Raw genomic sequence first — 12139 nt, 5'->3', positions numbered from 1 at the left:
CCTTCCACCTCACCATCCCTGGTTGAGAATCACAACAGGAAAGGATTCTGTTCCTGATAGTGTTCCAGTGATTCTGTCCCTGATAGTGTGCACCTTTCAGTAGGATGGGTACCGTGAATGCACATCTCTCAGCCCAGTGACCTGTGCCTGCAGCTACGGCTCTTTGTGGGGCTGAGATTCTCAGTATGACCCTGCTACACCCAGCGAGTTCCAAGAAGCTGAGAGCCACCTCCTAGTATCTTTGTATCCCTAGTATCTGCCCAGCCCGGTACCTGCAATAAATGCATCAGTATTGAATAAAGTTGTCAGTTATGTACAGTATACTGGCCTCCATACCAAAGGACAATGGACTAATGTGTTCTTAGAAGATAATCAGAATAAGATTTAAGCGAGCAGGGGCTTTCCCCCTTAAGCCGATGTTCCTTTCACCAGGACATCATGTTCCTGAAGCATTTCAGTTAATTAGGGCCTGACAGCTCTGTGATAGGCAGCTGGCAAGTTCTGTCATTGTACCTGATGGCCTATTTAAAAGCTGCTGTGGCTCCAGTCTGTCCCAGACTTGCTCCATAGTAAAGCAGCACAAGATCCCTGTCAGCGGACCCTTGAGAAATCGTTACAGCTGTAACCTGTCAGTTCCATCTAGATCCTTTGCAGGGGTTTTGTCTTTCCCGTCTGCATACACCTACCCAAAAGCTCCAGAATACTTTCACTGCCGTAACTTTTCATTTTATTTCTGCCAATGCTTTTAAAGATTTGTGTGGGTAACACCTACATGCTTTGTAAACAAGTTCAGTAACTAGCAGAAACATCAGATTTCTTTAGACTAAAACGCCCACCTGTGCTTTTGCAGCCAGAGAAGCTGCCGTTGCAGTGGGGAGAGTGGAGGGGCCTCAAGGGACTCTGAATTTTCGAATTCAGGATTGAACACTTCTTAGCTAGGAGGGAGCCAGCCGATCCAGCTCCCCAGCGGGGCAGAGAGTTTCTCCTGCAGCCCACCTGACCAGAGGACCCCAGGCTTCACATCACGTGTCTGCATTTTACCCCCTCTGATTTGTGCCTTTAAAAAAATAAATCATGGTTTCATTTCCACTTAAACCTGCCCATCTACTGATCCAAAACCTACTCTAAAATCCATAGCCTTTTTGGGAAGACAGGATGAAGATGATGGCAATATGGTAGATTGTAATGTTTCTTAGCGTTTGTACGTTAATCTCATTACCCAGACAGTAGAGTGAGGATTCACACCTGGGTCTCCCCATGAAACGACACTGGATATATTATTGACGATCCAAGCATTAGGCCATTGGCCTCCATTCTACCGAGAATGACTTTCATTCCATCCCTCTGTTTGCCCATCCCAATGCTGCCCATCCTTCTGCTCAAAAATGTAGTGCCACCACCTCCAGGAAACCTTCTCAGCAGAATTTTTACTTCCTCTGAATTCATATAACCCATGGCTTATGTGTCTTTCAGCCCTTGGCCATATTTTACATATTGTTAGACATGCATCTCTTATCTCCCTTTGCAAGGTCCTTTATAGTAGGTACAAGTCTTAGACATTTGTGCCCCACAGCATGGTGTCTGTACATAGTAGGTGCTCAGGAAATGTTTGGGTAGATCAGATCTGTGGCATCCCTGAAGATAAAAGGCTGACTGTGCAGCCATTAGTAAAATAGTATTATTTCCTTAAAGCATTCAGAAAACTGTTCATTTGTTATTTGGAAAGCACAGGTGATGAGGTCTCAACCCTGAGGTCTCTTTGTACTTATAAGAAAGTGACATTTTGTTCCTCTCCGCCCAGAGGGACTTGGTTGGGGATGTTATGCAGGACAGGTGACAGAGCTGCAAAGGGTTTCTTTTCTGTACCATAAAGCATAATATATGAGCTTGGGCGGCGGGTGGGGGGGTGGGGGGTGGTGAGCTGCCTCTGCTTTTTTTTTTTTTTTTTTTTTTTTTTTTTTAAATCTTTTACTAGTGCCTGTCAGGGACTAGAGACATGGCAGATATACTTGTAGGGTGGGTGTATCCCAGATGGACGGATGGATGGACGGATCGTGTTGGATTTGATTTGAGCTGATTTCAGGGGCTGTAGACATCCCACATGTATTGATTTAGTTTACTGGCTGCCCTTCCAGCCTCTACAAAAGAAAGCCAAAAAGAGACAGCAGCAACCCATTAAACTTAAGGTGATCAGTAGAAAAACCACTCCTTAAGTACATAAGTGACCTTGGCGAGCCCTTCTTTGGAAACAGCTACCCACGTTAAGTTAGGAGCAGGAGGCCTGGAGAGGGACAGAATGAACTGGAAAATTAATGCATCTCTCTTGGCGTGTGGCAGCCACATTACGACAGGAATGCTTTCTCTGTATGAGTGTTTCTGATGACCCTCTGCTTATACTCCTAGGCCCGAGTAATGGCAACTATTGGAGTGACCAGGGGACTTGGGGACCATGACCTGAAGGTGCATGACTCCAACATCTACATAAAACCATTCCTGTCTTCAGCTCCAGAGGTACTACATGGGGTTTTTGTTTCTATTTTGTGCAAATATTTTCTACATGATTCCTCCCATGACTTGCACCCCATACCCAGACAGTAGCCACCTTTCGTCACGTGTGCTTCTGCAGTGTTTCTTTGTCCCACTCCATCCTCACTCTGACTGTCCTGCTTCATACCCTCCTCACTTCCTGCCCAGGTGGTTGTTGCATAGCCACCGAGTGGCATTTCCTGCCTCCTCGATCCATCCCACGTATGTCGTCAGGCCAAGTTTCCTAAACAGGCATTCTGACCCGTTTGCTCAGAAACTATATCCCGGGGCTATGAGAATGAAGCCCAGACTCCGATGGTTGGCACTCAAGGCTTATTATAATTTGTCTGACTTTCTAAATTTTTTTTTTAACGTTTATTTATTTTTGGGACAGAGAGAGACAGAGCATGAATGGGGGAGGGGCAGAGAGAGAGGGAGACACAGAATCGGAAGCAGGCTCCAGGCTCCGAGCCGTCAGCCCAGAGCCCGACGCGGGGCTTGAACTCACGGACCATGAGAGCGTGACCTGGCTGAAGTCGGACGCTTAACCGACTGCGCCACCCAGGCGCCCCTTGTCTGACTTTCTAGACCAAAAATTTGATCTTTGTTCCCCCCTAAACTTGCCAGAAAGAACTTGCTGTGTCCTTCCTGCACATGGCCTTCAGTTTCCCACAGTTGCTTAAACTATTCCTTCTGACTAGAATGTCTTTCCTCCCGTCTGCAAACATCCAAATTCTTTTTTTCTCTAGGGTTTAACACATGCTTCTCCTGTGGAGACTTCCTGATTTCTCCCTCCCCCATCCAGAAATAATGTCTCTCTCTATACTGAGACACGTAAAGCAGCTACCTTTTAAGACATTTCCACTCTCTGCTTTTATATCATACTTGTTCACATGTATACTTTATCCCCTCATGGATTTTAATTGCCTGCAGAACTTGTATCATTCAGCTGATGTTTAGAGAAGTTAACTGAAAAACAGGTTGTCATATCTTTGGTTAAAAGATTTTTTTTTCCGGGGTGCCTGGATGACTCAGTCAGTTAAGCATCCGACTTGGGCTCAGGTCATGATCTCGTGATTTGTGAGTTTGAGCCCCACATCGGGCTCTCTGCTAACGGTTCAGAGCCTGGAGCCTGCAGCCTGCTTCGGATTCTGTGTCTCCCTTTCTTTCTGCCCCTCCCTTGCTCACACTCTGTGTGTGTGTGTGTGTGTGTGTGTGTCTCAAAAATAAATAAACATTGAAAAAAAATTTTTTCCCCTCACCTGAAACTGTTAAAAAAAACCCCAAAAAACCAACAACACATTTTTCTTATGATACGGGAAACATCCAGTTTTGTTTCAGGGTATATCTTTAGAAAACATTTTGCTTTTGTAAGTTACAGAGAAATCTAAGTAATAGTAGGTTAAGGCTCTGTTCTTTTCACATAACAAGGAGGCTGGAGTTTCGTGGCTACTACCGTTTGGTGCATCACCTCCAGCGTGCCAGGGCGGGCATCTCTGCTTCTCTGACTTTTCCTTCATGGTTGCAAGATGGTGAATGTGAGCTGCAAGCAGCTTTGAGCATAACATCTTCAGGCAAGGCAGGAAGAGAGGGGGCAGGCGGCCTGTCTGTCTTCACTTGTATCTCGTTGGCAGAACTGTGTCACATGACCTCCCCTTGCTGCAAGGAAGATTGAAGGAGAGAGCTTTGATTTTTCCAAGGGTTACAATAAAGGGGAGCCAGGGAGAGGTGAGTCGGGGACCAGTGGTGTTTGCATTCTGTGCAATTACCTGTTAAAGCAACGCCTTGCATCAGAAATGCCCAGAATGTTTAGATATGGCTCCATCTGCATGTTCTTTGCAAGGGTAGGTGTTGTTTTACTTTTTAATCTTTTTAATGTTTATTTATTTGAGAGTGGAGGCGGGGGAGAGAGAGAGAGAGAATGAATGGGCAAGGGAGGGGGAGAGAGAGAGGGAGACATACAATCTGAAAGCAGGCTCCAGGCTCTGAGCTGTCAGCACAGAGCCCAACGTGGGTGGGGCTTGAACTCACGAACCACAAGATCATGACCTGAGCCAAGGTCAGATACTCAACCAACTGAGCCACCCAGGTGCCCTGGTAGGTGCTGTTTTACTGAAGACTTTTTTTGTGTGTGTTGGAAGAAACCAAAACCCACTCAAGCTAATTCAAAAGAGGAGGTGTTTCTTGCAATATTATTAGAAGAGATGTTTGTGGCGTCCACAGGAAGAACCATTAACAGCCAGCCTTTATGGGAGAGTGGTTCTGGAATCAAGGCACCCCTGGAGAGCCTCAGCAATGGGCTGAGGGCATGTCACCTTCATGAGGGTGTTCTGCCCTTAACGTGGCCAATCAAGTTCCATGTGTCTCTGCTACCAGTCAGCTCAGTTTCTCACTCTTGATGACAGATTACCAGAGAGGAATCTCATTGACTCGACTAATTTTTTTTTAATGTTTGTTTATTTTTGAGAGACAGGGGGAGAGAGAGAGAGAAATGTGTGTGAGGGGGAGGGGCAGAGAGAGAGGGAGACAGAGAATCCCAAGCAGGCTTCTCACTGTTAGTGCAGAGCCCGACTTGGAGCTCAAACCCACAAACTGAGATCATGACATGAGACGAAACCAAAAGTCAGACACTCAACTGACTGAGCCACCCAGGCGCCCCATCGACTCACTTTTTATACCAGGCCATGAGTGACTTCCCAGCCTATAAATCACCCCTTCACATTGTCTTCTCCAGAGCTATGGGCAGAAACAGCCACCGACATCCACCCCTTTGGCAGGGCTGTGAGCAAGGGGGTGGTTCTCTTAGAGTCTTTATTGCTGAGGCTGGCACTCAAGATACATCTAGCCACAGGAGGTTAGGAAGCCACCGAGGGGGATATCTCCAATAAATATAAGCCGTGGAAGATACACCCATTTCCTGATATCACCCAGGATTTCACGTGAGGTCAGCCTGGTGGAAATAATAATGACCATTTGTCAAGAACCCATAGATGTCTGTCTTTTAGTCCTCACACCAATTCTGTATGATGAGGACCAGAATCCAAGGCGTCACTGAAGTGTCCAAGGCGTCACTGAAGCTAGTGGATCCCTGACCCCTCTATTCTGGCCAACACCAGGATCCATGAATTATTGCTGGAGGAAATAATTTCCTCTGCCAGCCAGAGGAAAACAATAAATACTAGACTCATGGATTCTATATTTTCCCCCTTGAGAGAGAGGCACTCATCGGACATATTAATGGCGCCATCACCTTTTTCTTTGCAAAAGGGACAAATGAAGTATGACTCATGTTCTTGGGGGTGGTAGGGGGATCCTCAGGGAACACTAATCACGTTGCTTTTTTTTTTTTATTTTGTTTTTAACGTTTTATTTATTTTTGAGACAGAGAGAGACAGAGCATGAACGGGGGAGGGGCAGAGAGAGAGGGAGACACAGAATCTGAAACAGGCTCCAGGCTCTGAGCGGTCAGCACAGAGCCCGACGTGGGGCTTGAACTCAAGGACCGCGAGATCATGACCTGAGCCGAAGTCGGCCGCTTAACCGACTGAGCCACCCAGGCGCCCCTCACGTTGCTTCTTAAAGCAGAGCGAAAACCTCCTTCTCACCCACTTCCACAGATACCTATGCTTTCTAGATAAAGTGAGAAGTTTGGTTTGGTTTGAAGGAGAATGATTTCTATGCAGATTATAGATCTCTAATTGTTCTGTTACCATGGCTCCAAAAAAGAGGCTGTAGGTTTAAAACTTGGGCATGCATGGAAGACTGCCTGGGGACTGATGAAAAATCCCAGTTGGTTGATCAGAAACCTCATGTCCCTTATCTAGAGTGATGCTGGTTTGCAGGGAATTGGGTTGAATGGTTCCGCCTTGGTGAGGGATTGGGCAGGTGGGCATGTTTGAAAGGAAACCGGCCACCTCTGGAAAAATGTAAGTGCTCTTAGAAAAGTTGTAGAGTTCGCTAAAATGTCGTTTTTATAATAACAGTAACATCTATTAACTTCTTAGTCTGGGCCAGACAACTTACTGTGTGTTTTACACACAGTATCTCATTTAATCCTCCACAACAACCCTATGGGGTACATATGATTAGTGTGCCCATTTTACACATTGGTAAATCGCGATGCAAGGAAGCGAAATAACTCCCCCAAGGTTGTACAGTTATTAAGTAACAAGAGGTACCAGGTCAGTCTAATTTGATGCAGGTCTGTAGGGGAGAGAAGCTGAGTTCAAAGGCATTTCTTTGGACAGTGTCCAAGGGACCCTCTGAGTCAAGGTTCAAGGGTCTCTGAAGAGAATCTTTGTCCTGGGACCTAAGTGGCTCAAGTTTCTCAAAGAAACACTACTGGCCTTGGACTGAAATTGTAGAAAATGATGGCGTAGTGGAGAAAGTCATTGGGACAGACAGTAATAGCCTTTAGCGTGCCAGCCTGTCTGTGCCAACCTGGGCCAGACAGAATTGTGCAAAATAAGATTGTGCACGTATAATTTAGCTTAATGGGTATGTAGTGTAGATCCCAAGATTCCTTTGCACGAGATTAAAATCGTTGTACGTTTTAAATGCTTCCAGATGGAGGGGCCTTAGCCAGAACCACGAACGGGGAGGGGGAGCTTAGGGGGAAGGGGCGGAGCAGCTGGAGTCAGCTACCATGGAGGAGTGTGGAAGGCTCTCCTTCCACACAGGACACCCCCCTCACTCCCAATCTCGGGCAGAAACTCCTCTTTCTTGCGTGGTAGTGATAAAGTCAGACACCAGACAGTGGCTAGCAGGCGTCTTTTGGGGAGCGTGGAAGCCGGGTAAATGTATCAAAACCATCGGATGAAGAGTAACTACCTCCTTTCCTGCCTGCATCCCCTCACCCCCCACCCCACGCCTACCCTGGCTTTCTAACTGTGACTTCCTAAGAACATTCCCCTGCTATGCTGCATCTTTGCCAAGCATGGGTCTTTATTTCACATTTGGTTTCTAAATTTCAAATCCAGCTCAGTCTGGTAATTTTAACAGTTGGGGAGAAAATGTGATTTAGTTCTAAGTAAAAAGTCTCCAAAATCTTCTTGGAAATCAGCATTGTTCCCTTCATCATTGTAGCTCCTAATTCGATTTGATGAGCTAAATAAAAATAAGACAAAAACATGTGTATCAGATTTACGTAAAAAATGCTCAGGGGTTTAAAAATTAGAGAAGGGTTTCTAGCCAGACACATTTTCGGTTTCACTGAAACACAAGGCGCTGGAAAAATCTCGAGTTTGCCAAACCCAAAGATTGGCCGCCAGGTTTGCTGAGCCTCCCTCCTGTCTTCCAAGGTCTAAGGCAGGGATTTCTGGCCGAGAACTGAATTCCACCAGAGGCCCCCGCCAACCAGGCCTTGGCCTGACCATTGAATGTGGGGGCGTATTGACTCTCATCTGGTCCACAGCACTGTGTTTTCTCTGTGTCACAGTATGAGATGCAGCCTTTCCTGAGCAAGAGAAACAGCCTCAGCCAGGTCTCCCATCTTCCTGCTCAATGAAGCACATCAAAGTTCACCTTCCTTATACTATCCTGAAAGAGTTCAAGGAGGGAAGGAAAGGATCCGGGAACTCAGGCACTGGAGCCCAGACTCGCAGCTGCCTCTCTTCCAGCATTTCTCCTCCCCGCCCCCGTCCAGCGCACTTCCTGCTGTGCTCTTGCTCAAGCACCTTGGCGAAGGTCTGCAGCCTAAACCTGCAGATGCTCTCTGCTCCGTGGCCCTTTCTGACCTGTAGCAGGCCCTCCCCAGAGTTAGCCTTCCTCTTCATGTTATTTGCTTTCCCGCCTGCACTCCGGGACTGCCTTGAGCCCCCTTTTGGGCCCTTGGAAGAACAATGTCTTTTTCCGAGTGGAGGCCAGTTTGCAAAGCCAACCCCCATCTTCAACTCTGCATCACCCCCCTCCCCCTCCCGCCCCCCCTGCCAGACTGAACCACAAGGAGCCCGGTTTTCTCTAGGCTTCCTTATTCTTTTCCCTGGTGTTCAAGATTCCTGTCAGCGGGTTTTTGTAATTGCAGATGACTCATTTAGCTCATTCTTTTCTTCATCTAGATATTTTTTTCTTTCATCTGAAACTGCCTTCTCCAAGAGAAGGAAGACCCTAGACTCCGGTATCTGAATGCCCACGTGACCTGCATTATTTTAGTCTGCCTTCCCCTTCCCTCAGGTGAGGTGAACATGCCTGTATTCGCAAAGTGCTAGGAAAAGCAAGTAAGAACATCTGCGGAGGGGCACCTGGGTGGCTCAGTCGGTTAAGTGTCCGACATAGGCTCAGGTCATGATCTTGAAATGTGTGAGTTTGAGCCCCATGTTGGGCTCTGTGCTGACAGTCGGGAGCCTGGAGCCTCCTTCGGATTCTGTGTCTCTCTCTGTCTCTGCTCCTCCTCCACTTGTGTTCTCTCTCTTTCTCTCAAAAATAAATAGACTTAAAAAAAAATCTGTGGAGCTGCCTGGTACTAGGTCTGGTGCAGGGTCAGAGATGGTCAGGAAACACTAGTCTTCCTTCCCCGTCAGCTTCTGGAAGGCTTTACACTTAGGGATTCCCAGTAGTCACTTCCATATTAAGAGAGAATGACTGTCTAGTTTGAGCCTCCCCTATTGTCTCCCATGAAAACATGAACAGTATTTAAGAGCTCATTGCTGGGGGGCGGCACCTGGGTGGCTCAGTTGGTTAAGCTTCTGACTTCGGCTCAGGTCATGATCTCACAGTTTGTAAGTTCGAGCCCCACGTCGGGCTCTATGCTGATAGCCCAGAGCCTGGAGCCTGCTTCAGATTCTGTGTCTCCCTCTCTCTCTGCCCCTCCCCCACTCACACTCTGTCTCTCTCTCTCTCTCTCAAAAATAAAAATAAACTTTTAAAAAATAAAAAGAAGAGCTCATTGTTGACAGCACCTTATTCTTGGTAGCTTTTCATACCCCAAGCCAAAGTCCCATTTTGGGAAAGAGCCTGTTTTATTGTATTGCGTACTTTCTGCAGTCTGAACAATGTATAAAAAACAGTATCAGTGCATAATGAAAGGGGAAAAAGCTGTACTATATTAAGTGAAACAGAATATGATTGTATATACAAAGAGTGTGATCATAAGTTGGTAGGAAGTTACATGCATGTGTAGACAAATACATGCGTGAAGGAAATTTAATAAAACAGTAACAGTAATCATCTTCAGGTGGTAGAGTAGGATAAACTGGTTTTAAAAATTCCCCTCAAAAATACCTTGGGAGGTGGTGTGATGTGGAACTTAAAACCTCAGACTGGTAATTAGTCTTGACTTCAAACTCTGTCTCTTCACTTGCCAGCTGGGTGACCTTGAGAAAGGTACTTTACCCAAATCTCTGCTTCCTCTTCAATAAAAAGAGGACAGGAACTCAAGGAACAAATTAAATAACATATATAAATAAAGTACTTAGCCAGAACGTGGCATAATAAGTATTAGCTCCTAGCTCCTCTTAAAACCACGAAGTTTCACTGGCTCTATACGTAGAGATCATGAGTCCAATAGTGTTTATTGATCAGCACACTAGGGAACATGTCCTCGAAAGCATTAGGAATTTTGGGACAAGTTGGAATGGGGAACTAATAGAATAATCAGCCATAAACCCTGTGATTCCTGCTTCCTAAGAGAAGAGGGGCGTTCAGAAGAGGGAGACAGGACTACATAATCGAAGAAGGAGGACAAGAATAAGAAGGAACCAGGAGTGAGTCTGTTATGAAGTAAAATCTGCCTTATGGGGTCACTGGGTTTGGAAGATAGCTTGAAGGGCTATTGGCTATAACAAAGCTAATTATTCTGGAGGGCCTGGAACCAAACCCAAGGCAGTAGGTAAGGGCTTCAGCAAAGAGAGCAGCATGATAAATGTTGGGGTGGGGGCCTGTCACAGCACGTAGACAGGGGTGGGGGGGGTGCAGAGAGGCAAACAGGGTGACCGCTGTAGAACTGAAACTGTAACAGGAGGACAAAAGCTAGGGAAGGGACCAGGAAAATGAAAAGGAGGTACATCCGGGAGACATTTTAAAGAAACAATGTAATGAAAACTGATGGCAGACTGGATTTAGTGGATGAAGCGGGGTGAAATTTTCTAAAAATTAAAAATAAATTGTTCTCTAGCCTAAGAAAAGGGAAGAATGCTGTTTGTGGAGGTCCAGAGAGGAAAACTAATTTTATGCTTTTTTTTCCCTCTGAGTTTTCTGAGCAATTAAAAACATAGACACAGGTGCCTGGGATGAAACTAACTTTATAGTTAGTATAAAGTTAGACCAGAAACCATGGTATGGATTTCGGACCAGAATGGACTTCTTATTCTTGTCCTCCACCCCCCCAGATTAAATGTATGCCCTGGATAGCTGTGGGCTCTCCTCTCCCCACCCCACAGAGAGTGGTCTGCCTAATATTTACCTGCTAGAGGACAGGAGCAAAGGGAACAGGTGCTGCGATGGACAAGTCGAGACCAGGGAGAAAACTCCAGGGGAGTCCATGCCCCATCCCCTCTCCCCAGCCCCACAGAGGGAGAGGGCCTAGAAGTGACACATCACAATATAATGCCTTTGTGCCCTCGGGGACTGCAAAACCAACCACCCCAGAACATGGAGTCTTGATGGAACAGTGTACTATATGTCTTTGTATGCTATTGCCTTTCATGGTTCTGTGAGTTGAACGGGTTCAGCGAGGTGGTTCTCTCTGGGAGTCTCGCACAGCACAGCTTGATGTCAGCTGGAGCTAGAGGGATCTGAAGGCTAGATGGGCTGCAAGTCCAAAGTGGCTCCACTCCCATGGCTGGCAAGTGAGGGCAGATAGCAGCTGGAAGAGTCAAGCTGAGGCAGCTCCACATGGCTTCTCCATGGGGTTTCAGCTTTTCATAGCATGGCAACTGGATTCTGAGAGAAAACATCTCGACAGTGAGTGGTTCAAGAGTGCCAAGCAGAAGTTATAGAACTTTGTAGGACCTGGCCTCAGAAGGCCTAGAACCATCACCTCTGCCACATGCTAGTGGCCAAGGAAATCACTAAGGCTGGTCCACATTTGAGGAGAGGGGAATTGGAATCCACCTCTGGAAGAGAGGAGCAGGGTGCTTGTACAGGGAGGGCCGGGATTGACAGTGCCCATCTTGGAGGCTCCGTACCACACCCTGCCTGTAGAAGCTCCCCCCACCGGGTGCCTGGGTGGCTTAGTCAGTTAGGCGTCTGATTCATGATTTCAGCCGAGGTCATGATCTTGCAGTTCAAGGGACTGAACCCTGCATCAGGCTCTGCACTGACAACGTAGAGCCTGCTTGGGATTCTCTCCCTTTCTCACGTGTTCTCTCTCTCTCTCTCTCTCTGTCTCAAACAAACAAATTTGGGGGGGGGGGGGAGAGTGCCCTCCCTGCTGTGAAAACTTGAGCATTAGAGAAATAATCATCTTTCTTTCCCGTGCAAACTAATAATAAGTTGATGAGTTAACTGTTTAGCTAATTACTCAACAGAGGTCATCTAGTTTGCAGAATGGAGGCAGATTTACAAAGAAGCTAGTTAAACATAAGTTATCAGGGCTCTTCACTTGGACCAGTCCTTACTGAGTTCTGGTTGTTTGTAAGGCATGAAGAATGTTCTAGGTAGGGGGGAGAAGCAAGGT

The 12139-nt window shown here is 46.6% G+C and overlaps 1 protein-coding gene and 1 long non-coding RNA gene across 4 annotated transcripts in view; one reads left to right on the top strand and one right to left on the bottom strand.

The window, feature by feature from the left end:
• Positions 1-12139, top strand: part of PPM1H (protein phosphatase, Mg2+/Mn2+ dependent 1H) — a 261902-nt gene that overhangs the window by 217476 nt on the left and 32287 nt on the right. For 2 of the 3 annotated variants that reach the window (XM_045062017.1, XM_003988974.6), the window contains exon 8: positions 2404-2511. In XM_045062017.1, the coding sequence (XP_044917952.1) occupies positions 2404-2511 (108 nt within the window). Of the gene's footprint in view, positions 1-2403; positions 2512-8582; positions 8722-12139 lie in introns of those variants that run through there. The other variant, XM_023257185.2, reaches the window with a different exon arrangement.
• Positions 7451-11782, bottom strand: LOC109501633. The gene is made up of 2 exons (XR_002159841.3): positions 10925-11782; positions 7451-7632 (listed from the first exon to the last, which is right to left on the bottom strand). It is a non-coding gene; the product is annotated as an uncharacterized LOC109501633 (long non-coding RNA).

The sequence above is a fragment of the Felis catus genome, chromosome B4 (genome assembly GCF_018350175.1).
Source record: "Felis catus isolate Fca126 chromosome B4, F.catus_Fca126_mat1.0, whole genome shotgun sequence".
Taxonomy (NCBI): Eukaryota; Metazoa; Chordata; class Mammalia; order Carnivora; family Felidae; genus Felis; species Felis catus.
Note: the sequence above shows the minus strand (reverse complement) of the source record. Positions and strands in the feature narration are given on the sequence as shown.